The 27,447-nt window shown below is 39.6% G+C and overlaps 2 protein-coding genes across 2 annotated transcripts; both read right to left on the reverse strand.

Moving 5' to 3' along the window:
* Nucleotides 1-6,949: 6,949 nt before the first annotated feature.
* On the reverse strand, nucleotides 6,950-14,432 carry LOC134064209 (deleted in malignant brain tumors 1 protein-like). Its single transcript, XM_062520040.1, has 16 exons — nucleotides 14,325-14,432; nucleotides 14,114-14,140; nucleotides 13,868-13,882; nucleotides 13,472-13,564; nucleotides 13,336-13,371; nucleotides 12,873-12,902; nucleotides 11,112-11,429; nucleotides 10,746-10,778; nucleotides 9,941-10,036; nucleotides 9,776-9,814; nucleotides 9,184-9,334; nucleotides 8,882-9,090; nucleotides 8,467-8,645; nucleotides 7,930-8,327; nucleotides 7,547-7,791; nucleotides 6,950-7,176 (listed from the first exon to the last, which is right to left on the reverse strand). Exons 1-16 carry the CDS (start codon nucleotides 14,386-14,388, stop codon nucleotides 7,127-7,129), a joined length of 1,983 nt encoding a protein of 660 aa, XP_062376024.1. The 5' UTR covers nucleotides 14,389-14,432; the 3' UTR covers nucleotides 6,950-7,126.
* A 1,297-nt stretch (nucleotides 14,433-15,729) lies between these two features.
* Nucleotides 15,730-25,658, reverse strand: LOC134064210 (deleted in malignant brain tumors 1 protein-like). Its single transcript, XM_062520041.1, has 17 exons — nucleotides 25,649-25,658; nucleotides 24,565-24,657; nucleotides 24,408-24,440; nucleotides 23,924-23,938; nucleotides 22,929-23,021; nucleotides 22,783-22,818; nucleotides 22,081-22,110; nucleotides 20,509-20,826; nucleotides 19,603-19,635; nucleotides 18,768-18,863; nucleotides 18,601-18,639; nucleotides 18,009-18,159; nucleotides 17,706-17,914; nucleotides 17,267-17,442; nucleotides 16,683-17,080; nucleotides 16,308-16,552; nucleotides 15,730-15,949 (listed from the first exon to the last, which is right to left on the reverse strand). Exons 8-17 carry the CDS (start codon nucleotides 20,654-20,656, stop codon nucleotides 15,891-15,893), a joined length of 1,554 nt encoding a protein of 517 aa, XP_062376025.1. The 5' UTR covers nucleotides 20,657-20,826; nucleotides 22,081-22,110; nucleotides 22,783-22,818; nucleotides 22,929-23,021; nucleotides 23,924-23,938; nucleotides 24,408-24,440; nucleotides 24,565-24,657; nucleotides 25,649-25,658; the 3' UTR covers nucleotides 15,730-15,890.
* Between the last annotated feature and the right edge of the window lie 1,789 nt (nucleotides 25,659-27,447).

Consider the following 27,447-nt stretch of genomic DNA (forward strand, 5'->3'; position numbering starts at 1 on the left):
GAGAGACATGTAAACACAATAAAATGGGTACATTACTTATAAGTGGTGTCTCCGTGGTTGTGGTTGTCGTTGAATCATGACAGTATTCTTTAGAGAGACAATCAAAGAGAGGGATTAATTTCAGGGGAGCATTCTGCATGTAGGCTATGTAACTAGTCATTTATCTTAAAACATTGATCATGTATGTTTTACCAAGGTAATCATAACAGCAGTTTCCAAAAGGATGACAGGTGCTTGAACAGGAGCAGAGGGCATTATCTTGGCCACAGTTGTTCCTACAAGAGCCAATATCTCCAGCTGAAAAGGATATGGGAAACATCTAATGACTAAAACTAGATTGAAGGCTTTTCACAAGAACAAATTATGGACATGGAGAAATGCACATTTACAAATTAAGATCCCAATGTGAAATTTGAAGTGGGAAATTCTCTGTTTCTGGTTGAGGCCTTCAGTCAGTCAGTCAGTCAGTCAGTCAGTCATTCACTCATTCACGTATCTGTCTGTCTGTCTGTCTGTCTCTCTCCCTCTCGCCCTCTTATCTGTCTGTCTCATGATCTCATGTGCTGCTCACACACAAACTTTGTAGGCTACAGAAATCTTAATGTGTTTGATTTTATCTTTGTGTTATTATAGTAACAGCCTTTTGCAAGCAAAATGTGTAATTTTGGCCAGAGCGCTTTTGTTCAGACATGGGTGTTACAGTTTTTCTCAAACGCTTTCATGCTTGTGTCAACTCTGACATCACGTTTTCAAAACAGTTAACACCCATGTCTGAACAAAAGCACTCTGGCTAAAATGTCACATTTTGCTGGCAAAAGGTTGTTACTCTCTCAAAACACATAGAACATTGCAGCAAAAGAACATTTTGCTTTCAAACAACACATCCTTCCATCAAATCACTGTGTGATATAAATCAATGTTATTCCAGAGAGAGACATGTAAATACAATAAAATGGGTACATTACTTATAAGTGGTGTTGTTGTGGTTGTGGTTGTGGTTATGGTTGTGGTTGTGGTTGAATCATAGCAGTATTCTTGAGAGAAACAAAGAGGGATTAATGTCAGGGGAGCATCCTACAAATATGTAACTAGTCATTTAGCTTAAAACATTGATCATGTACAGTATGTTTTACCGTGGTAGTCATGGCAGCAGTTTCCATAGTGCTGACAGGTACTTGTACAGGAGCAAAGGGCATTATCTTGGCCACAGTTGTTCCTACAAGAGCCGATATCTCCATCTGAAAAGGACATAGAAAACAGGTAATAACCAAAACTAAATTGATGGCTCTTAACAAATTATGGACATGGAGGATCCCAAAGTGAAATGTGAAGTGTGAAGCCCGCCAGCCAATTTTCAAAACCCTTAGCCCTTAAGTCAAAAAGGCCCTCCGGTTCTCGAGATATTCACAGAAATCTGCGATGGATCAAGTTGAAAATCAATGGCTCTGTTTGGGCTACATACTGTACCTACCAAGCTTTGTGCAGCCTGGTCTTCAGTATCTCAGAAATCGTTGACACAAAATTCCTCACTTTTGCAGCAGTCATAATAAACTATGACGTTTTTCAGAACATATTATTGCTCCCTAAGCCTGCCGGTAACAATGACTAGATGCTGAACATATCTAGTTACTTCATTCTTGTTGAAGATAAAGAAAACTTTTAGCCTGTGAAGAAAAGGATGTAAAATGAGGAATTGAATCTATCTGAGGGACATTAGCTGTACAATTGTTTAATTTTGAATGATGAATGGATGTTAAATGTTAAACTAACTTTACAACGGTATTGGATGCAGTAATTATAGAGCTGCTGTTTTGAACTAATCTATGGCCACTTGGAGCTTACTGCTCAATTGTCTCCATTGCATTACTGTGCGTGGTATTTATCTACAGTGTGATGTTTAATGTTCCAGATTGTACAATATGGTGCCTGAACTGGCCAAAACAATTATTGAACTGGCCAAACAGATGACTCTAGCACACAGAGACACACCCATCAAGGGAATCCCTAATATTCTATCAGTCATTTTGGACTATAGGGACACAGAGCTTTATGAGAATTGGGGAAGTCTATAGAATATTATTGACGAAAAAGAAAAGTAAGAAAGTACTGTAGGTTTGAATACATGACACCCTATATTAGAAAATGATAAGATCATCCTAAACCATTTTACGTTAAAAAGTACAGAGAGTCTGAATAGTTACAACACTGATACCACCTGAATAGTGGACAAGCCTGGAAAATAATAAAACAAAAAAGGAGTTTAAGAGTGCATATGACTGCTCTGCCCTATACTTAAATCATTTTTAGCAGTCTTGCCAGATGGAGAGTGAACATCTACATTAGCATAAAACCATAACATAAGTTACCTTTGAAAAACAATCATGTTCTAGTATAAGAAGAATATAAGAAATCATGTTCTTATACTCTTATAAGATACAATCAGTACAATCAATCAATACAATCAGTTATGATCAGTTAAATATTTAACTGATCATAACTGATTGTATTGTACCACAACTGTGTATCACAACAATCACAACCACAGACAGAGATATTACAGATTAACATTCTGTACTTACCTTGAGCCCTGTTCACAGCAGTACAGGAGCAGAGCAGAAGAATTACAAATCTCAGCTCCATCTTCCTCCTCATCTGGAATGTGTCCTTAAGCCTCCTGTGCCAGGTCTTATATGCTCAACTTCAGGCCTCAAAAGCATGATCCGTCCAAGTGGTAATCATAAACCCAAGGACAATGGGGTGCGTTTAACCTGTGTAAACCAGGGATTAATATGTGCCGGATCAGGTTCCGGGAACTCCCAGATTGGGACTAGCACCTTCTTTGTCAATGCAGGGAATATATTGTGACGAGGCAAGAATTACTTTCTTCTGAATAATTTATCATCAGATGTACATGGAGATTGACAATACATATGAAAATGGCCTGTTTAAGATCCCAGTGGCTATATCCCACAACATGGGTGGCATCCTGTAACATAAACCCCTTATCCCACAACACATCAGATGACTAGTCTAGTACACCTACAGTAATGAGTAACCGTCAACTATCTCATAACATAAGGCAGCTTAACCAGAATCGTAGCTGTTGGCTACATTTCCCCCATAACACCTTGCATGAACGTAACACAGGTATCAGCATGTCCGAGCCGCGCTACAATAAGTTACACAGTATGTTACACTGGACATACATGGTAAATGTATACCTGAGGAGGAGTGTTTTTCCTCAAGCCATTCGCACCCTGAACATATATACTGTAAAACACTCTAAATACATCACATGGACTTGTTACACTGCACTTATACACTGCACTGCTTATATACCCTTCTTTCTTAGTCTATTGGTCAAGTCTTTCTTCTTTATACTTAGAAATAGTACTGTATGTGACAAATATATTAAATTTATTTATAAAATGTTGTATCCTTGTATTCCTCATTTGAAAATTATCATCTCTCTTGCGCACGCACTCGCTCTCCCTCTCTCTCTCTCTCACACACACTCACTCACTCACTCACTCTCTCTCTCTCTCACACACACACACACACACACACACACACACACACACACGGGCCAGATGTAATGCTTTTGCATTCACTTCAGGCATGTTTGTTTTGCAACATGTACATAAAAAAATGGTGAGGTATGTACAAACAAGTTTGTCTGTCTATCACCAGGGGGGATCACTCCCTCTGGTTTTCCTCTCTCTACCTCTGCAGTATCTTCAGTGTCAATACAGAATTAACACAGAGTAGGCTATTCAGTACTGACAGACGGCACATATTTCTGAACGTCATCACACAAAACACAAAAACTGTAACATTTTAGTGCGGGAACTTATCCAGAGAAAAGGTTCTGGAGGTTGGCGCTCATAGGCCTAGAGGACGATTCCTAGCCTCATGATGAAGAAAGAAACGCGGAAGAAGCCTACTTGCTACTTATCTGAATCGCAACTCATCTGGAACGTATGAGGTAGGAATGTGTAGCCTACCTATTGAGTAAGTGCGCTTTGCTAAATGGAGAGAGTGTCGTGAAAAAACAAATCGCACCTTGTACACCTTATTTCGTAGCACTCCACACCTCTGCTTTCAAGCAAAATGGGAAAACTGTTTGGGGTCACAAGGCACATGGGCATGAGGCAATATTACGCATGCCATGAACCGTCAAAACGGAACCACACATGCTCCGAACTGAGACAAGTGAACCGAACGGTGAGGATTTTTTTTTTTGTCATGAACTCTGCCAACCCTAATTTTGATTCTTTCAAACATTGTGGGGGTATATGCTTTTTTAAGGCTATGTTTTCATTTTTAACCCTTTTTCAATAGTTAAAGTTAATAACTGTGTAGAACGGTTCTGTCATTACCTGTGAGACCATGGTGAAGTAGGTCATACTCAGCTAGTCACACACAGGTTTGAGTGAAGTAAGGTTTAGTGGAATCCCAGGTTCTTTCATGCGCTAAAATACCAGTGATGTATAAAGTACTAGAGATCCAGACTTGAGTAGAAGTACAAGTGCTCTATCAAAAAAGTGACTTGAGTAGAAGTAGAAGTGCTCTTTAAAAACCGTACTTAAGTGGAAGTACTAAAGTATTAAACATGTTTTGTACTTAAGTATTGCAAGTAGTTTATTTTTTAAAATACTACTCAAGTACTGAAAGTAAAAGTAGAAGTATTGTGTAATTAGCTGATTTGCGAACGAGATGGGTGCAAAAGGTATCAGCACAATCGTTCTGTGCAGGCCCCTTGGCAGACACACGGGGGCCATAGCCTAGGCCCTAGACTAGGCTATAAACATGTGGTAGTAGTTAAACAAGGTGAATAAATATAACTGTGTGGGTTTCCCAATGTCATTTGTAGGGGTGTTATGACCGATTCAACTCACTTAATACAATAATATGTATAGCCTACAGAATCATTGATTGTCTGTAGCCATCTATCTATCTATCTATCTATCTGTCTACTATATGACTATAGTGTCACAATTGTTTTAACATAAGTTAAGAATTTTGATACTGATTTGATATAGGAGCCCCACCACACCAGTGGAGACCAGACATTACAAGGCATACTTCCCCACACTCAATGAAAAGGTGGCTTCATATCATATGTTTGTATTTCAAACATTTTGAAATTCGTATGAAGTTTACATTAGGCCTATTTATGATCTGCACAATTAGTTAAAATACATAGTATGTTGAGTATTTGATATTGATTTTTTATTTTGACTCACATTTTACACAATTGTCATATATAGCCTACTTACATTTATCTTTAATGTCAATTGTCTAATTGAGTGCCTGTCACTTTAAAAGAACATGAGAGTAATTAGGCCTCAGTCGTGGTAGGTTATCCGGCTAGTCTAGAATAGGCCAAAGCCATCGATATCGATGGCTTTGGAATAGGCATAATGCATAGGATAGGAATATGTGGAGGTGATGCTTATGTTTTTTATGTAATTTATGTAGTTTAAATAAATGTTCTAAAACCAAACAAGTGGAAGAACACAATATTCAAGTAGTTATTGTGGGGTGCAACACAGACTGAAGTCGGAGACCAAGAAGAAATGTTGCAATTTAAAAATGAATGCTTCTAGTCTAACTTCAACTTTATTTTCTCGCGAACCCTTAATTACAGCAACTATTTAATACCATCTGAAAGCTAAGATCGTGCTGTCAACAAGTGACACGCATCAGTGTGACTAGGACTTTGTGAGCAATCCGGAACGGATTTGTTCGTGACCGACACACCAGTAACGAGTAACAATGGAGCACATAAAAAATGTATCGGAGTAAAAGTACTATACTCATCGAAAATATGTAGTGAAGTAAAAGTAGAAGTAGGAGAAAAAAATAATACTCCAGTAAAGTACAGATACTGCATTTCAGTACTTAAGTAGAGTACTTAAGTAGTTCTACTTCGTTACTATACATCTCTGTAAAATACAGACGGCTGTTAGAAGTTGTTGCACTGCTTGCTGTTAATTATGTCAACAAACAACTGAAAACGTCCCACACTGTCCGTTTACGTCTAGCTAAGTCAAGATTTAAAACCGACTGCAGTTGGGGCTTTTTCCAGTATGTCATCTGAAAGTTGGTTCCAGAGCTGAATTGCATAGCAGCTAAAAGCTGCTTCACCACGTTTAGTTCTAACAGCAGGTTTTAACAACCGCGCTTTTCTGCTGAGACCTGAGAGGATGAGAAGGTGTGCACTGCAGAAGCATGTTTGATACTGGTATTTAGGTCCTGCTTCATTTACTAATTTATAAACAAGCAGTAGGCTAGTGATTTAAACTCTTAAACTCTTATATTAAGAATTGGATTAATGTCATCAGTTATTTTTGTTTTTGTGAGAACCCTAGCTGCATTTTTTAATCACCTCATAGTCTTTTTGACAAGCTTGGCAATCATTTTGAGTTGGTAAAAATCTGATTTAGTTTTCATTTTCATGTGGTTGTTGAAATAAAGGCTACATTCACACATACACAGGTCTTTTGATAAACACCTATTTCCTTCCCTCCATTTTCAAGGAGAGTGGTAATTCTAAGTCTTCCTCCTTTTTATCAAATATACAGTAATTACTTCAGCTTTTTCTTTGTTCAGCTGAAGAAAAATTGAGACATCCAGGTTGATTTGTTCTACACTAACACAGAGATTCAAAGGGACCATAGTCATTTAGTGACAGAGCTAAGTAAATTTGTGTCATCTGCATAGCTATGATTGTATGATATGAAATCAAATTGTTTTTGGATGATTTGTCCAAGTGGAAGCAGCATATAGCCTACTGTAGACAGAGACGGTTTATACATCTATATCCATTTGACTCATTTCTTTGTGTGTTATTGCATGAAAGTTTATCAAAAGGAAATGCTGTGTAGAATTCATGAGTAAAGCTTAGCTGTGATGCCAGCACTCAACAAAGTATGCACAACTCTGCTTGTTGCCTTTTTGGAATGCTTTAATAATTTTGTTGACAGACAAAGTTATGGGAAGAAAGGGAATCATTTGCCGTAAGGCATCAGAGTGCCACTATGATAGACTTGATTTGTATACAGGAAATAATAATATGGATTTATTGATTCATTTGAACTGGTGAGGGACATCAGTGGCTTCTTCAGACATCCACCTCAGCCTCCAGCTGCTTCACTGCAGGATTCTTCACATCTGAACACATAGAAGAGACAGAGTTGATCCAGTGCATCAATACTCTGGAAGTTAGAGTCTAATTACTACTGATGTAATCTATTCTAATACAATGACACACCCCATTAAACCATAACGCAAGTATCAACACAAATAAGGGGGAGATGTTTTTATTTGTTATGGCCAACTTTACTTTCAAACAAGGCAGTGATCACAAGAGAGAAATTGTTACATTGAATGTTGCAAGTATGAATACTTGTATGTGTGTGAGTGTGTGAGTGTGTGTGTGTTGGAATGTGAAGGCATACTTCTTGGGTGGTTAAATCTATATGACCATGCTCGATAAATGCACTGCAGTGGCATTAAAGTTATTAAAGAGTTGGGACTTAACCTTTCAGCCTGATAGGCCCCAGGACCATGGTGGCTGTCTGGTGCTGGGAGTCCAGGCTTCGAGTCTTGCGGGCGCCACATTGGGACATAACACCACAGTTGCGGTCATCTTTAGGACAGATGCGGACCTTACACTGCAGGTACACAGCGTCATCTGCCCGCAGGAACTTGAAAGCCCGGAACATAAACTGTGCGTAACTCCGAGAGCCGCTCAAAAAGGTGTGGAATGTTGGGTCTCTTTGACACCTGGTAGAGAAAAATGGTCATTGCAGAATTACCTGTTCTTCCATAGTTTAGCCCTTAATGTGTTGCTATATTACCACAGTGGTGAAACACATGTGAGGAGGGAGGGGGAACAAGACATATCTATCCTAGTAGTCTTACCCGTTGAGCAGTAGATAGTAGGCACGGTAGTCAGCGTAGTCATGTGGGTTTGGTGAGGCCACACATGTGTCCAGGAAGAGGACGAGGCTGCTGTCCGGTCTCCTTAGGTTCACCTGAACGTACATGTTCTCATTGAGATCTACCTCATAGGGATCTTCATAGATTTGCTGGTAGAAGCTCCCAGAGGTGTAGAAAGCCATGGTGGTATTGAATCGACCAATTCCGCTGATGGTAGAGTTACCTTCTTTATCGGCCTCATAAATGATATGTGATACAGAGTCCTTTTCCATGTGACAGACAACAGACAACTTGAATAAACTTGATTGACGTGTGATCTCCCCAGAGCTGGTTGAATATACCCGCACAGCATTTTCATAAATTACACGACCCTTGTCAAACTGAACAGAATGAGGGATAGGGTAGGGGACAAAAGAAATACAAATGATTCAGTTAATCCATGCAAATAAGTACTGTAGGGGTTTTAAACAAACAATATTTGTGCTGTGAAAGAGCACTTTTAAGTTGAATACCACGTACCTTTCTCACTGTTCCACAGCGGTTAAGAGGAAACTCAAACACCACCTGGTAACTGTTTGTGGTCGGCCGACAGTGTTGATCATTGACATAGAGATCATGACCACCATGGAATCCCTGATCAATCAGGTAAGACCTTGAAATAACAATATTCATGTTGTCTGAGGCACACTGCACCCTGCCTATAAAAGTAAAACACAATATTAATATTATAGTATCATCATATTAATTTCAGAGCACAAACAAACCATTAATAAATAGCTAATTATCATTGTATATTTATCCTCCATCATAACATTTTGTTGCCACATCCTCTAAGTAGTAGACTGGATTACTCTGATGGAGTATTTGATGTGTTGTTCGGTTGAGTGGAACATGCTGAGCAGTGGCCAATAAAGGTCTCTCAGATGTCACTCACCTTTATTAGTTGGTAGGGAGCTGACAAATTCAGCCTGGAAACCACGACCCACTACACTGCTATCACTACGGAAACGTACAGTCATGTGGTTGGAGGAGGAGTGGAAGACGTCCAGAGAGGAGTTGTGGCAGAGCCGACCCAGCTGGTTGTAGCCCACTGAGGGGCCGTCATGCACAGTGATGTAGTCACAGTCACAGCAGTTCTCCATCCTGAAGACATGAGGGCATGGGAGCAATTGTGACATACATTTTGCAAAGTAACAGTGAATGTTCAGTAAAAAAATAATGTGTCTCTCCACTCACTCCAGATCTGATAAACTGAGGAGGATTCTTTGTCCATAAGGAGCTGACAGACTCCACACACAGTAGGCATTATCATGGTAATAGCTTGGATAATATGGGCTGGAGAAAGTTCCAGAACCGCTCAGGTGTCCTCCGCATTGTGGATGGTCCGCTAGAAGAATTATACGATTTTAAATGGAATGGATGTCCACAATTATTTTTAAAGGACTATCACCTTCACAACGGTTTATTTATTGCCTCGTGAAAAGAGGATATTTTAGATTTAATTATTTTAGAATCAAGGCTCCATTAGGCAGTATACCAGGGTTTCGTATATGAATGTTTTTAAATTGTATGTTATGTAAGTGTTTCCCCTTTTAACATCTACAAGTATAACATCCTTTTCCCAATATGTCAATGTAGGTTATAGTCACTGAGGAATCAGTGCAGAGCAAGGAATAATGGGCAATACATTATAAACTGCTTTAAAAATTAAAGGCAGAGCACAGAATGTTACATCGTAATGCCTCTAAAGTATTGGATTATAGGGTGTATACATCCAAAAATACTGATATACTCGCTAAAGATATCAGTCTGAAAGCAAATGTATTACGTGTTGTTTGCGGGTACCAGGTCGTGCTGTAGCAGTAATCTAGAGATAGGTGGAGAGAGAAAGACAGGGAGAGAGAGAGAGAGATTAATTTCAGAGCACAAACCAACCATTATAAAATTACTTTAAAGAACCAATTCCACCAACCAAACAAACGTGATTTATTACCATAGTAATCATGACAGCAGTTTCCATAGTATTGACATGAACTTGAGCAGGAACAGCCACCAAGGTTGTAACCACAATTGTACAGGCAGGAGGAACCTAAAAGGCAAAATAACAGTAGCATTGCAAAATAGTCTATATATTAAGGATACAGTCAGTGATGCGTAATTTCAAGCCCATCATATTTTTTGTCACATTCAACAACTTGTGCTGATCCACCAGCTGCCCGTTTTGTGCAATGTAAAAAAAAAAAAAACAACTCGGCCTCTGTAGGCAGCCCAGGCTCCAAAAACTGGAAACAAACAAAGGAGGCAGCATGCCCCCAAACAAAAAGAAACCCCTTGGGTGGAGTCTCTTTGGAAATACTGAAAGGAAAGGGAGGGTTCTTGGTTAAATACACTGTCTTGGACAGAAGTGTCTACTTATAATTTGAAACTGACCAGCCTTTTACTATTTCATCACACATCTACCAAACATTGTACATCTCATGTTGTGTAATTAAAACATCGAGCCACAACTTCACTCTCTGAGTGTTTCTGGTAGAACTACAACTATTGTATGATGTGTGGGAGCATTGAGTTGATCCACCCGTGTTTCAGTTTAGGATCTTGCTCAGCTCATCACATTTGCGAATGCATTTAACCTTTGTATTAAAGTAGTTTTAGGTATATTTAGTTAGTGAAGACCTTGCACCTTGCCAATTAGGACCATAGCCTCAAAGGGTCTAAGATATTGTTTCAGTTAGATAATGCACACACTTTGTGAAAAAAATGTTGGGAACAACAACTGATGCTGACTGGAACAATACCTGGAGTGGTGGGTTCATCAGTGGTCCCGTAATCTGGAGATCAAATAAAAAGTGGTAATTAACCTTTGACTAATTATTCCATGCTGTGGCATCACTCTAGGCCAGGTAGCAAATGGTGGTGCAAATAACACCAATCAGTTGTAGTATTGGCATGAGAGTAGGTCACTGAGAACCATCCATGGTGGAGAGAGATTCATTATCATACAGAACAACAAGAGGACCCTTTGAACTCTGATGCTGTCAGACATAATTGTAGCCTATATTCAGCATCTACAATACATGGTATGAACAGTGTACAGGTACTGAAACTACAAACCTTTTATTTTTTGCACACACAGCTAAAAGTCAGCAGATATGTAGCCTTACCTCTACACACTACTCCAGCATCCTCACTGTGTCCACAGTTGTGGTTGCCAATGCCATTATGTCGACAATCCCCCAGAGAAGTTTCATGACCACTGCATCTGACGTCATCAAGCCAGATATGTCCGCTGCCTTGTCCAAAATAAGCGTTTGATGGAGCACTCAAGGCTGAGCCGCAGCCCACCTGTCTGCAGACCACTTCAGCATCAGTGATGTCCCAGCTGTCGTCACACACAGTGCCCCAGGTGCTATCGACTCGGACCTCCACTCTCCCAGAGCAGGAACCGTTGCCCCCAACAAGTCGTATACCACTTAGGTATGCTATAGTAAAATATTAAGAAATAAAGTGTGTGTGTGTGTGTGAGAGATAGAGAGAGAGAGAGAGAGAGAGAGAGACACACACACACAGAGAGAACAGCCTATTTTCATGTAGAAGGTTAATGACTAAATGTGTAATTCTAAAATATTGAATCAATAGGTAATGTGATACCAATGTAATACCAAGTTATGTAAATGGGTCCCTATTCTAGATAATCATCTTTGTAGAGATTTCAGAGTAGCCTGGCTCCACCTTTCTATGCACTTCCATTCAGTTTTCATTTCACTTCATAGTCTGTGTCTGTGGTGTATTCGTGGGTTTTCTCAAGACAAAAATGTGCAGGTCCAATCAGCGAACAGAGAACGATGACGTTGAGGTTGTGCACTAGTTTGAGCATGTCAGGTCACGACCAAACGTTATCGATTGATTATGGCAGATCTGAGTGGCTCTGGGCAGAGCCAATAGTTTTAAACATCAACAGAGTATCCTCACTCAAGGAAGTTTATGCTTGGCAATGGAAAGTGGCCAGACTCTCTGTACTGTACATTATGAATGTACACGCATAGGACCAGGCTAATTTCAGGGTGCAGTTGCTTCATCCCATTCAGTTTGACTCAGCACATCAGCAATACCACTGATAGGCGAAGGAACTGAAAATTTCACTGCATTCTTTACATTAGTAATCATATGCATGAGACAAATAAACATCATTGTATCCTTGTATCCTAGATACACTTGGATATATTTGCCATTGTTATCAAATAGCTTTAGAATTAGGACTTGGCACTTTTCCCACTGATTAAATGAGAGACATAGCCTCAAGGGGTTTCAGGTAATATGTCTCTTTTAAACTAGAACACTAAACAATACACACACTTTGTGAAAAGTGAAAACTTTGGTTCCAAAATGCTATATCTTCCATTTCAATGTTTTTCTTTTCCTTCAAGTAATTTAGTTTTCCAAGTAATTTCAGTAAAACTGTAAATGTGTATTTGTTATTTGATTTATCTAACATGACTTTGATTAATGTTTTCAAAAAAAGAGATATAGTAGGCTGGGTGAACCCTGCCTGATCTGCCGGCGAATTTGGATTTCACCCGGCAGCTCAGGCTGGAAACCTGCACATCTATCTCCTCTGTTCCCTGCCAGAACCTTTGGCTGCAATTACAAACTAGCTTATCCAAAAATGCACCGTATCGTTGGTCTGATTGGTTGAAGGATTATCCAAGTGTACAGAGTCATGATTTGAACGATGCCAATAGAGCTCGACAGTCCCGCCCCTCCTCCGAGAGAGCACACCTCTCGTGCAGTAGAAATAAAGCACAGACTCCCCATACTAATGTTCAATCTTAAAACATTGAGTTTAGTGTGGTGATAGCCAGACTAGAGATATACTGTAGCATTTTGGAGCCAAACTCTGCAAGTGATGCTGATTGGAACAATACCTGGATAGCTGGTGCTAGGGTCCCAGTAATCTGGATAGTAGATAAATGTTAATGAACAACTTTTGATTTCATTGACTAAAAGAGAAGTACTCATTGGGTATCAATGTGACGGGGTCATCCCTATGTTCCCCGGGTTCTATGTTCCCCGTTTTTTTCCTAAAAGGGTCCTATGTTCCCTGGTCCCATACAAAGTGGGGAACATAGGACCCGGGGAACATAGGACCTGGGGAACATACGCTCCCCAATGTGACACTAACCTGACTGCAATCACAAATAGATGTTGCCTTGATATTCAATTAGCTTATATCTAGTTTAGTTAAAGACCTTTGCCCACTTTTTAAGTTACGACCATAGAATCAAAGGGTCTCAGATAATATTTCAGTTTAAACTGGAATACTAAACAATGCACACACTTTGTGAAACTTATTTTGTGAAGAACAAGTGATGCTGACTGGAACTATACCTTGAGTAGTGGGTTCAACAGTGCTCTGGCAATAATCTAGAGAAAGAGAAAGAAGAGATAGATAGAGAGAGATTAATTTCAGAGCTCAAACCATCATTTATTACTTTCAACCAACCAATCAAAGGTGATTTATTACCATAGTAATCATGACAGCAGTTTCCACGGTATTCACATGAACTTGAGCAGGAGCAGCTACCAAAGTCATAGCCACAGTTCCACAGGCAGGAACCTACAAGGTGTTAATGAACAACCTTTGACTCATTTTGGGTATCAACATGAGACCAATGTGACACAAAGTTACACAAATGAATCCCTTTTTTCAGAAAAAAACACATAATAAGTGGGATAATGTATAGAACGCAAGAATAACGTTCAGGGTGAAACAAGACCCCTCTGCTTCCGGTTTGCCCTGTCGGGTACAGTATTTCCCCGATAATGACCAGCGTTCTATACATTATCCCATACATAAACAATGCACACACTTTGTGAAACTTAATTTGGGAAGAGCAAGTGATGCTGACTGAAACAATACCTGGAGTGGTATCTTCTGTGGTCCAGTAATTTGGAGACAAAATAAAGAGTGTTAATGAACAACCTTTCACTCATTGACACAAGAAAGAGATGTATCCATGTGATGATTTTTTGAAGCATTATCTTAAGTTGCCCACCTTTTGAAGAAGGGCCATAGTCTCAACGGGTGACAATTAATATTTCAGTTTCAAGCTAGAACACTAAACAAAGCACACACTTTTTTGGGTGATGCTGACTGGAACAATACCTGGAGGGCTGGTTGTAGAAGTGTAATCTGGAAATCAAACAAAGAGTGTTAATGAACAACCTTTACCTAATTGACTGTGACTTATTTAGAATTGATAATGATGTGTAGACATATTGTGGCCGTAAAAGATCACAACCAATTATGCTGTACCATATCTTGTCTCAGACATCTTATAGAACGATCTTGGAACGATCCAAAAAAGCTAGCTTACCTTGACCATTGCTCATAGCTACAAAGGAGCAGAGCAGAACAACTGATCTCATCAGCTCCATCATCCTCCTCAGTTTGAATGTGGTAAGCTCCCAGTGCCAGGCCTTATATGCTCAACTTGAGACCGCAAAAGCATGATCAGTCCAAGTGGTAATAATAAACTCAAGGTCAATAGTGTGTGTTAAAAGTGCGTAAACCAGAGCTCTGTGAACAAGAATTGACATGTATCGAAGAGCAAAATGTTGGCACACCTGACAGGTGCATAGTTTCACAGACCTTCGTAAGGTTATTCAACTTAAAAAAAAAAAAAGTTTTGGTTCATGTCCAGGTTTCAGTTATTCAATTACTTGATGAAGGTCTGGGGATCAAAATGTTGTGTTCACTATAAATGTAAAATAGCAAGTGAATCAAACAGACACTGAGCTCTCTGCAGACAGAAATGTTGTGGTCTCGGTTCACTGACCTTTGCCAGGTTATTCAATAAACTGATGAAGGTCTGTAGACGGAAATGATGTGTTACAGTACATGTAGAACTGCAAGTGAAACAATATTGATATTTTAAATGGTCACATAATACCTTATATTATGATCAGCACTGGTGTAGCTAGCCTACACTGTAAAAAAGGAAAAGTTAGGGCTGTCCAATTTATCAAACCATATTACGTTACAGTTACATGAAACGTGTTCTGAATGAAACGCATCCTTAATGTTTTCAAACTCATTCCGACTGCGTAATCCACTTTTTCTAATTGAATCAAGTCAGTACTGAAAAAAAAAGGATCGCTGGATTTACTTGATTTGATCATGTACAGCGATTGCACATGAATGAAATGTCTAGGTTTATGAAAGTGATTCACGCTGTGACAACCGAAGTTGATCAAGTAATTTCAGCGTCACTGTGTTACAGGCGGCACAGAAAGTAGGCATTCAGATATTGTTTCTTGGTGTTTTGGGCCTCCAACGTTGTCCTCAAGGCAGCGCTTTTTAAACCAATTCGATGATCTATGCTAGGCTGAAGGCAGCTCAAAGTTGCTCACAAAGCAGACTCACAAAATGGCTGGATGAACAGGAAAAAGGTAAATTCCAAAAATGGTGCATATCCCTTTAACAGTTGAAAAAACAAAGATTTTTTTTTTGAACGCATGTGGGACATATCCAGGGCTACACTTAGCCTCCCTTTCTCTCCTGGTACTGTTTCTCTCTCTCTCTCACTCTCACACACACACACACACACACACACACACACATAGTACATGAACACAATCTTTTGTTTGTCAGATTTGCATGTACATTTGGACCCGTTTCTGTGTGCTATTGCATGAAACCTAAATGTTGTCACGATTAAAACTTTGCTGTAATCCCAGCACTCAACAAAGTATGCACAACTCTGCTTGTGGCCTTTTTGAAATGCTTTAATAATTTTATTGACTGACAAAGTTATGGGAAGAAAGAGAATAATTTGCAGTAAGGCATCAGAGTGCCACTATGATAGACATGATTTGTATACAGGAAATAATAAGATGGATTTATTGATTAATTTGAACTGGTGAGGACATCAGTGGCTTCTTCAGACATCCACCTCAGCCACGTTGTCCTCCAGCTGCTTCACTGCAGGATTCTTCACATCTGAACACATAGAAGACACAGAGTTGATCCAGTGCATAATACTTTGGAAGTTAAGAGTCTAATTACTACTGATGTAATCTATTCTAATACAATGACACACCCCATTAAACCATAACACTAGTATCGACACAAATAAGGGGGAGATGTTTTTATTTGTTATGGCCAACTTTACTTTCAAACAAGGCAGTGATCACAGAGAAATTGTTACATTGAATGTTGCAAATATGAAATACTTGTATGTGTGAGTGTGTGCGTGTGAGAATGTGAAGGCATACTTCATGGGTGGTTAAATCTATATGACCATGCTCGATAAATGCACTGCAGTGGCATTAAAGTTATTAAAGAGTTGGGACTTAACCTTTCAGCCTGATAGGCCCCAGGACCATGGTGGCTGTCTGGTGCTGGGAGTCCAGGCTTCGAGTCTTGCGGGCGCCACATTGGGACATAACACCACAGTTGCGGTCATCTTTAGGACAGATGCGGACCTTACACTGCAGGTACACAGAATCATGTGCCAGCAGGAACTTGAAAGCCCGGAACATAAACTGTGCGTAACTCCGAGAGCCGCTCAAAATGGTGTGGAATGTTGGGTCTCTTTGACACCTGGTAGAGAAAAATGGTCATTGCAGAATTACCTGTTCCATAGTTTAGCCCTTAATGTGTTGCTATATTACCACAGTGAAACGTGTGAGGAGGGAGGGGGAACAAGACATATCTATCCTAGTAGTCTTACCCGTTGAGCAGTAGATAGTAGGCACGGTAGTTAGCGTAGTCATGTGGGTTTGGTGAGGCCACACATGTGTCCAGGAAGAGGACGAGGCTGCTGTCCGGTCTCCTTAGGTTCACCTGAACGTACATGTTCTCATTGAGTTCTACCTCATAGGGATCTTGATAGATTTGCTGGTAGAAGCTCCCAGAGGTGTAGAAAGCCATGGTGGTATTGAATCGACCAGTTCCACTGATGGTAGAGTTAATTACTGTATTGGCCCTATAAATGATCTGTGATACAGAGTCCTTTTCCATGTGACAGACAACAGACAGCATGAATGAACCTGTCTGACGTGTGATCTCCCCAGAGCTGGTTTTATATGCCTGCACAGCATTTTCATAAATTACACGACCCTTGTCAAACTGAACAGAATGAGGGATAGGGTAGGGGACAAAAGAAATACAAATGATTCAGTTAATCCATGCAAATAAGTACTGTAGGGGTTTTAAACAAGCAATATTCACTGCATACTGTGCAGGACTGACATATCTGAAGAGAAGGGTTGTATTTGTGCTGTGAAGAGCACTTTTAGATCGAATGTCACTTACCGTTCTCACTGTTCCACAGCGGTTGAGAGGAAACTCAAACACCACCTGGTAACTGTTTATGGTCGGCCGACAGTGTTGATCATTGACATAGAGATCATGAACACTGAATCCCTGATCGATCAGGTAAGACCTTGAAATAACAATGTTCATGTTGTCTGAGGCACACTGCACCCTGCCTATAGAAAGAGTTAAGTAAAGCACAATATGAATATTATGGTATCACATTATATGTATATTTATCCTCATTCTTATCAGGATATAAATATAAGGATATCATCCTTATCCTTATCCTCATCCTTATCATTATTGATCCTTATAACATTTTGTAGCCACATGCTCTAGACTGGATAACTCTGATGGAGTATTTTCATTCTGTGTTGTTCGGTTGAGTGGAACATGCTGAGCAGTGGCCAATAAAGGTCTCTCAGATGTCACTCACCTTTATCAGTTGGTAGGGAGCTGATGAATTGGGCCTGGAAGCCACGACCCACTACACTGCTATCACTACGGAAACGCACAGTCATGCGGTTGGAGGAGGAGTGGAAGACGTCCAGAGAGGAGTTGTGGCAGAGCCGACCCAGCTGGTTGTAGCCCACTGAGGGGCCGTCATGCACAGTGATGTAGTCACAGTCACAACAGCGTTCCATTCTGAAGAGAAAAGTGCATGGAGCAAATGTGACACACATTTTGCAAAGTAACAGTGAATGTTCAGTAAAAAAAAATAATGCATCTCTCCACTCACTCCAGATTTGAAAAACTGAGGAGGATTCTTTGTCCATGAGGAGCTGACAGACTCCACACACAGTAGGCATTATCATGGTAATAGCTCGGATAATATGGGCTGGAGAAAGTTCCAGAACCATTCAGGTGTCCTCCACATTCTGGATGGTCCGCTAGAAGAATTATACGATTTTAAATGGAATGGATGTTCACAATTATTTTTAAAGGACTATCACCTTCACAACTGTTTATTTATTGCCTCGTGAATAGAGGATATTTTAGATTTAATTATTTTAGAATCAAGGCTCCATTAGGCAGTATACCAGGGTTTCGTATATGAATGTTTTTAAATTGTATGTTATGTAAGTGTTTCCCCTTTTAACATCTACAAGTATAACATCCTTTTCCCAATATGTCAATGTAGGTTATAGTCACTGAGGAATCAGTGCAGAGCAAGGAATAATGGGCAATACATTATAAACTGCTTTAAAAATTAAAGGCAGAGCACAGAATGCTACATCGTAATGCCTCTAAAGTATTGGATTATAGGGTGTATACATCCAAAAATACTGATATAATCTCTAAAGATATCAGTCTGACAGTAAATGTATTACGTGTTGTTTGCGGGTACCAGGTTGTGCTGTAGCAGTAATCTAGAGATAGGTGGAGAGAGAAAGACAGGTAGAGAGAGAGAGAAAGATTAATTTCAGAGCACAAACCAACCATTATCAAATTACTATAAAGAACCAATTCCACCAACCAAACAAATGTGATTTATTACCATAGTAATCATGACAGCAGTTTCCATAGTATTGACATGAACTTGAGCAGGAACAGCCACCAAGGTTGTAACCACAATTGTACCGGCAGGAGGAACCTAAAAGGCAAAATAACAGTACTGCATAGCAAAATAGTCTATATATTAAGGATACAGTCAGTGATACGTAATTTCAAGCCCATCATATTTTTTGTTACATTCAACAACTTGTGCTGATCCACCAGCTGCCCGTTTTGTGCAATGTAAAAAAAAAAACTCGGCCTCTGTAGGCAGCCCAGGCTCCAAAAACTGGAATCAAACAAAAGAGGCAGCATGCCCCCAAACAAAAAGAAACCCCTGGGTGGAGTGTCTTTGGAAATACTGAAAGGAAAGGGAGGGATGAGCTACTGTATATCTCTGAAGTGTTTCATTTGGTTCTTGGTTAAATACACTGTCTTGGACAAAAGTGTCTACTAATAATTTGAAACTGACCAGCCTTTTACTATTTCATCACACATCTACCAAACATTGTACATCTCATGTTGTGTAATTAAAACATTGAAACACTCTCGGAGTGTTTCTGGTAGAACTACAACTATTGCGTGATGTGTGGGAGCATTGAGTTGATCCACCTGTGTTTCAGTTTAGGATCTTGCTCAGCTCATCACATTTGCGAATGCATTTAACCTTTGTATTAAAGTAGTTTTAAGTATATTTAGTTTAGTGAAGACCTTGCACCTTGCCAATTAGGACCATAGCCTCAAAGGGTCTCAGATATTGTTTCAGTTTAAACTAGATAATGCACACACTTTGTGAACACATTTTTGGGAACAACAACTGATGCTGACTGGAACAATACCTGGAGTGGTGGGTTCATCAGTGGTCCCGTAATCTGGAGATCAAATAAAAAGTGGTAATTAACCTTTGACTAATTATTCCATGCTGTGGCGTCACTCTAGGCCATACCAAATGGTGGTGCAAATAACACCAATCAGTTGTAGTATTGGCATGAGAGTAGGTCACTGAGAACCATCCATGGTGGAGAGAGATTCATTATCATACAGAACAACAAGAGGTTGCCAAACCTGTTTGCTTTGGAAACGTGATTCGTTTATGTTTAGAGTGTTGGAGGTATATCGAACAATATTTATGGTAAGAGTTTGAGAAGCCCTGGGTTCAGCGTGCACCATATACCCGGAGTGTGATTTATATTACTGTTCATACTGAAATAAAGATTGGATCATTCAAATAAATATCCCTTTCTTTCAAACACGCGCATATTTTTCTTACGAAAGGCATGATGTGATATACTTTATGACTTGAGTCAGGGAATGAAAATGGAGTGATTTCAGTTGTCTTTTTTTTTTTTAAAAAAAAGGAAAAGAAAAGCTGATTAGATCATTCTTGTTTGAGAAAACAAAAAGTAAGCATTTGTGCACCCTGGGCTATGCAATGCAAATATATAATGACATGTTAATAACACAGAGGTCAGTAAGACCAAACATGTTTAACCCCTGCGTAAGAAAACAAATATGGTTTAATTGTTATAGACCTTTGAGTGTTAGACACACAGAGACAAAAGAACCCTTTGAACTCTGATGCTGTCAGACATACAATTGTAGCCTTACCGTATATTCAGCATCTACATGGTAAGCTGTGTACTGTATGTTCTTGTGTACCAAATTAACAGGGTACATGGTACTGAAACTACAAACCTTTTATTTTTTGCACACACAGCTAAAAGTCAGCAGATATGTAGCCTTACCTCTACACACTACTCCAGCATCCTCACTGTGTCCACAGTTGTGGTTGCCAATGCCATTATGTCGACAATCCCCCAGAGAAGACTCATGACCACTGCATCTGACGTCATCAAGCAAGATATGTCCGCTGCCTTGTCCAAAATAAGCCATTGATGGAGCACTCAGGGCTGAGCCGCAGCCCACCTGTCTGCAGACCACTTCAGCATTAGTGATGTCCCAGATGTCGTCACACACAGTGCCCCAGGTGCTACCGCTTCGGACCTCCACTCTCCCAGAGCAGGAACTGTTGCCCCCAACAAGTCGTATACCACTTAAGTATGCTATAGTAAAAATATTAAGAAATAAAGTGTGTGTGTGTGTGAGAGAGAGAGAAACACACAGAGAGAGAACAGCCTATTTTCATGTAAGGTTAATGACTAAATTTCCTTCCTTTCAGTTTTCTTTTCACTTCATAGTCTGGGTCTGTGGTATATTCGTTTCCTCAAGACAAAAATGTGCAGGTCCAATCAGTGAACAGAGAACGATGACGTTGAGGTTGTGCACTAGTTTGAGCATGTCAGGTCACGACCAAACGTTGGCGATTGATTATGGCAGATCTGAGTGGCTCTGGGCAGATCAAATAGTTTTAAACATCAACAGAGATCCTCACTCAAGGAAGTTTATGCTTGGCAATGGTAAGTGGCCTCTGTACTGTACATTATGAATGTACAAGCGTAGGACCAGGCTAATTTCAGGGTGCAGTTGCTTCATCCCATTCAGTTTGATTCTTCAGCACATTAGCAATACCACTGATAGGCGAAGAAACTGACAATTTCACTGCATTCTTTACATTAGTAATCAAATAAACATTCTTGTATCCTTGATACACTTGGATATATTTGCCATTGTTATCAAATAGCTTTAGAATTAGGACTTGGCACTTTTCCCACTGATTAAATGAGAGACATAGCCTCAAGGGGTTTCAGGTAATATGTCTGTTTTAAACTAGAACACTAAACAATACACACACTTTGTGAAAAGTGAAAACTTTGGTTCCAAAATGCTATATGTTCCATTTCAATGTTTTTTTCCCCTTCAAGTAATTTTGTTTTCCAAGTAATTTCAGTAAAACTGTAAATGTGTATTGTTATTTGATTTATCTAACATGACTTTGATTAATGTTTTAAAAAAAAAAGAGACATAGTAGGCTGGGTGAACCCTGCCTGACCTGCCGGCGAATATGGATTTCACCCGGCAGCTCAGGCTGGAAACCTGCACATCTATCTCCTCTGTTCCCTGCCAGAACCTTTGGCTGCAATTACAAACTAGCTTATCCAAAAGATGCACCGTATCGTTGGTCTGATTGGTTGAAGGATTATCCAAGTGTACGGAGTCATGACTTGAACGATGCCAATAGAGCTCGACAGTCCCGCCCCTCCTCCGAGAGAGCACGCCTCTCGTGCAGTAGAAATTAAGCGCAGACTCCCCATACTAATGTTCAATCTTAAAACATTGAGTTTAGTGTGGTGATAGCCAGACTAGAGATATAGCATTTTGGAGCCAAACTCTGCAAGTGATGCTGATTGGAACAGTACCTGGATAGCTGGTGTTAGGGTCCCAGTAATCTGGATAGTAGATAAATGTTAATGAACAACTTTTGATTTCATTGACTAAAAGAGAAGTACTCATTGGGTATCAATGTGACGGGGTCATCCCTATGTTCCCCGGGTTCTATGTTCCCCGTTTTTTTCCCAAAAGAGTCCTATGTTCCCCAGTTGTAATACATACCAGGGAACATAGGACCCTTTTTGGGAAAAGCAGGGAACATAGGACCCTGTCTAAAATGTAAGAAAAAAAGGGTCCTATGTTCCCCGGTCCCATACAAAGTGGGGAACATAGGACCCGGGGAACATAGGACCTGGGGAACATACTGTACTGTAGGTACGCTCTAGCCTGACGACGTCATACAGAAAAAGAATGTAGGCGGGGCTAAACTTCGGTCTGGCATCCAGGCTAGGTACGCTCACTGATCTATAAAGAATAATATATATTCTTTATAGATCAGTGGGTACGCTCCCCAATGTGACACTAACCTGACCGCAATCACAAATAGATGTTGCCTTGATATTCAATTAGCTTATATCTAGTTTAGTTAAAGACCTTTGGACTTTTTAAGTTACGACCATAGAATCAAAGGGTCTCAGATAATATTTCAGTTTAAACTGGAATACTAAACAATGCACACACTTTGTGAAACTTATTTTGTGAAGAACAAGTGATGCTGACTGGAACTATACCTTGAGTAGTGGGTTCAACAGTGCTGTGGCAATAATCTAGAGAAAGAGAAAGAAGAGATAGATAGAGAGAGAAAGAGAGAGATAAATTTCAGAGCTCAAACCATCATTTATTACTTTCAACCAACCAATCAAAGGTGATTTATTACCATAGTAATCATGACAGCAGTTTCCACGGTATTCACATGAACTTGAGCAGGAGCAGCTACCAGAGTCATAGCCACAGTTCCACAGGCAGGAACCTACAAGGTGTTAATGAGAAACCTTTGAGTCATTTTGAGTATCATTATGAGACCAATGTGGCACAAAGTTACACAAATAAAACCCTTTCTTTCAGAAAAAAACACATGATAAGTGGGATCATGTATAGAACGCAAGAATAACTTTCAGGGCGAAACAAGACCCCTCTGCGCCGCGTCGGGGTCCGGTTTGCCCTGTCGGGTACTTGCAGTATTTCCCCGGTAATGACCAGCATTCTATACATTATCCCTTACATAAACAATGCACACACTTTGTGTGGGACCAATGTGATACAAAGTTACAGGCCCATGGCCTCACAGTATCTCAGGAAATATTTCAGTGCTATTCTACTATAGGCTACATTATTATAGGGCTCTTCGCAAAGCAAGTATGCTCCATTGACTTGAATGGGGTTTCCCAAAGTTCTACAATTCATTATTTGACTAGAGGACCTCTGAAAAAAATGATGACGGGTGGTATTAATATGGTTTTGTTTCTTCAAACTTGCATAAAACACTGCTGGCTTATACACAATGCGGCTAATAAACAGGAAATTACTATATCAAGTTCTATCTGTGTGGTGCCCTATTTATTTTGTTAGCGGAAGCCACGAAACGGTAGCGAAGTCATTGCTAAAGAGTAAAGACACATTGTGTTTAGATTCTTTTCTTGTTTTGGAAAGTAGCCGTGGGATAATGTATAGAACACAGGTCATCATTGGTAAAACAAGTACCTTCAGGACGAAACAAGACCCCTCTGCTTTGCGTCAGGGTCCGGTTCGCCCTGTTGGTATTCATTTTCCCAATAATGACCAGCGTTCTATACATTATCCCATACATAAACAATGCACACACTTTGTGTAACTTCATTTGGGAAGAACAATTGATGCTGACTGAAACAATACCTGGAGTGGTATCTTCTGTGGTCCAGTAATTTGGAGACAAAATAAAGAGTGTTAATGAACAAGCTTTCACTCACTGACACAAGAAAGTGATGTATTCATATGTCATCTATGCATGAAGTATATTTTCTGTTCACAATTTTTTGTCATTGGGTATCAATGTGACACTAATGTGACACCAAGTACAAAGAGATGTTGCCTTGTTATATGTTTAGTCGTTAAAACCTTGCACTTTGCCCACTTTTTGAATTGCTGTATGACTATAGCCTCAAGAGTCTCAAGCACATTGTCCAAGCCACCGATATGGGCTTACATTTGCAAATATATTTTGCATTGTTATAAAATTAACTTTAGTTAGACTTAAAACTTTGCGCTGTGTTTACTTTTTAGATCCAAAAAGTATTGGATCATAGGGTGTATACATCAAACAATACTGATATACTATCTAAAGATAGCAATCTGAAAGTAAATATAGTACGTGTTGTACCGGGTTGTGGTGTCGTGGTTGGGTGGCAGTAATCTAGAGTGAGAGAAAGAAGAGAGAGAGAGAGAGAGAGAGAGAGATTAATTTCAGAGCACAAACCAATCATTTTCACATTACTTTTAAAATCAATCAAACCAACCAATCAAAGGTGATTTATTACCATAGTAATCATGACAGCAGTTTCCACGGTATTCACATGAACTTGAGCAGGAGCAGCTACCAGAGTCATAGCCACAGTTCCACCAGCAGGAACCTACAAGGTGTTAATGAACAACCTTTGAGTCATTTTGAGTATCATTATGAGACCAATGTGGCACAAAGTTACACAAATAAAACCCTTTCTTTCAGAAAAAAACACATGATAAGTGGGATCATGTATAGAATGCAGGTCATTATTGGGAAAATAAGTACTTTCAGGGCAAAACAAGACCCCTCTGCTTTGCGTCGGGGTCCGGTTCGCCCTGTCGGTACCTTTTTTTCCGATAATGACCACCGTTCTATATAGTATCCCTAACATAAACAATGCACACACTTTGTGAAGCTTAATTTGGGAAGAGCAAGTGATGCTGACTGAAACAATACCTTGAGTGGTATCTTCAGTGGTCCAGTAATTTGGAGACAAAATAAAGAGAGTTAATGAACAACCTTTCACTCACTGACACAAGCAACGGGGACGCTTCGTTAAGACCTTGCACTTTGTCCACTTGTCAGGACCATAGTCTCAAGAGTCTTAAGCACATTGTCCAAGCCACCAATATTTGGGCTTACATTTGCAAATATATTTTGCGTTGCTATGAAATTAGCTTTAGTTAGACTTAAAACTTTGCACTGTGTTTACTTTTTAGATCCAAAAAGTATTGGATCATAGGGTGTATAGGCCTACATGATATACATCAAACAATACTGATATACTATCTAAAGATATAGCAATCTGAAAGTAAATATAGTAGGCCTAGCTCTAGTACCAGGTTGTGGTGTTGTGGTTGGGCCTTGTGTTTAGTTTCTTTTCTTGTTTTGGAAAGTCGCCGTGGGATAATGTATAGAACACAGGTCATCATTGGTAAATCAGGTACCTTCAGGACGAAACAAGACCCCTCTGCTTCGCGTCAGGGTCCGGTTCGCCCTGTTGGTATTCATTTTCCCGATAATGACCAGCGTTCTATACATTATCCCATACATAAACAATGCACACACTTTGTGAAACTTAATTTGGGAAGAACAAGTGATGCTGACTGAAACAATACCTGGAGTGGTATCTTCCATGGTCCAGTTATTTGGAGACAAAAATAAAGAGTGTTAATGAACAAGCTTTCACTCACTGACACAAGAAAGTGATGTATTCATATGTCATCTATGCATGAAGTATATTTTCTGTTCACAATTTTTTGTCATTGGGTATCAATGTGACACTAATGTGACACCAAGTAGAGATAGATGTTGCCTTGTTATTATGTTTAGTTGTTAAGACCTTGCACTTTGCCCACTTTTTGAATTGCTGTATGACCATAGCCTCAAGAGTCTCAAGCACATTGTCCAAGCCACCGATATTTGGGCTTATTTACAAATAGTGTTGTTATGAAATTAGCTTTAGTTAGACTTAATACTTTGCACTGTGTTTACTTCTTAGATCCAAAAAGTATTGGATCATAGGGTGTATACATCAAACAATACTGATATACTATCTAAAGACAGCAATCTGAAAGTAAATATAGTGTGTGTTGTACCGAGTTGTGGTGTCGGGTCTGGGTGGCAGTAATCTAGAGTGAGAGAAAGAAGAGAGAGAGAGAGAGAGAGAGAGAGAGATTAATTTCAGAGCACAAACCAATCATTTTCACATTACTTTTAAAATCAATCAAACCAACCAATCAAAGGTGATTTATTACCATAGTAATCATGACAGCAGTTTCCACGGTATTCACATGAACTTGAGCAGGAGCAGCTACCAGAGTCATAGCCACAGTTCCACCAGCAGGAACCTATAAAGTAAGGTGTTAATGAACAACCTTTGACTCATTTTGAGTATCATTATGAGACCAATGTGGCACAAAATTACACAAATGAATCCCTTTTTTTCAGAAAAAACACATGATAAGTGGGATGTATAGAATGCAGGTCATTATTGGGAAAATAAGTACTTTCAGAGCGAAACAAGACCCCTATGCTTCGCATCAGGGTCCGGTTTGCCCTGTCGGTATTCATTTCCCCGATAACGACCAGCGTTCTATACATTATCCCATACATATATAAACAATGCACACACGTAGTGAAACTTAATTTGGGAAGAATAAGTGATGCTGACTGAAACAATACCTGGAGTGGTATCTTCAGTGGTCCAGTAATTTGGAGACAAAATAAAGAATGTTAATGAGCAACCTTTCACTCATTGACTCAATGGGTATCAACATGGGACCAATGTGATACAAAGTTACACAAATGAACCCCTTTTTCCAGAAAAAAGGATCTTTGCACAGATTTGAGCATGCTATTATTGCTATTCAAATTAGCTTTAATTTCACTTTTGCTTTGCCCACTTTTTAAATTAGGGCCCATGGCCTCACAGTATCTCAGGAAATATTTCAGTGCTATTCTACTGTACATTATTATACGGCTCTTCGCAAAGCAAGTATGCTCCATTGACTTGAATGGGGTTTTCCAAAGTTCTACAATTCATTATTTGACGAGGACCTCTGAAAAAAATGATGACCGCTGTCAAAGGCAACAGGGTTTGCGCTTCATATCACTCCGCAACAAGTCCGTTCACTTATTGCAATGGAATTTCGCTGAAAGTGAAAGGCAAGTAGTAAGACGTTGCCACGCAACACCTGAAACTACCGTAATTTCCCGACTATTAGCCGCGGGTTATACATTGATTTTGCAAAATTCCTTTAGGCACGAGGTTAATACACGGGTGCAGTTAATATGGTATTAATATGGTTTTGTTTCTTCTAACTTGCATAAAACACTGCTGGCTTATACACAATGCGGCTAATAAACAGGAAATTACTATATCAAGTTCTATCTGTGTGGTGCCCTATTTATTTTG

This window comes from Sardina pilchardus, chromosome 18 (assembly GCF_963854185.1).
Source record: "Sardina pilchardus chromosome 18, fSarPil1.1, whole genome shotgun sequence".
NCBI lineage: Eukaryota > Metazoa > Chordata > Actinopteri > Clupeiformes > Clupeidae > Sardina > Sardina pilchardus.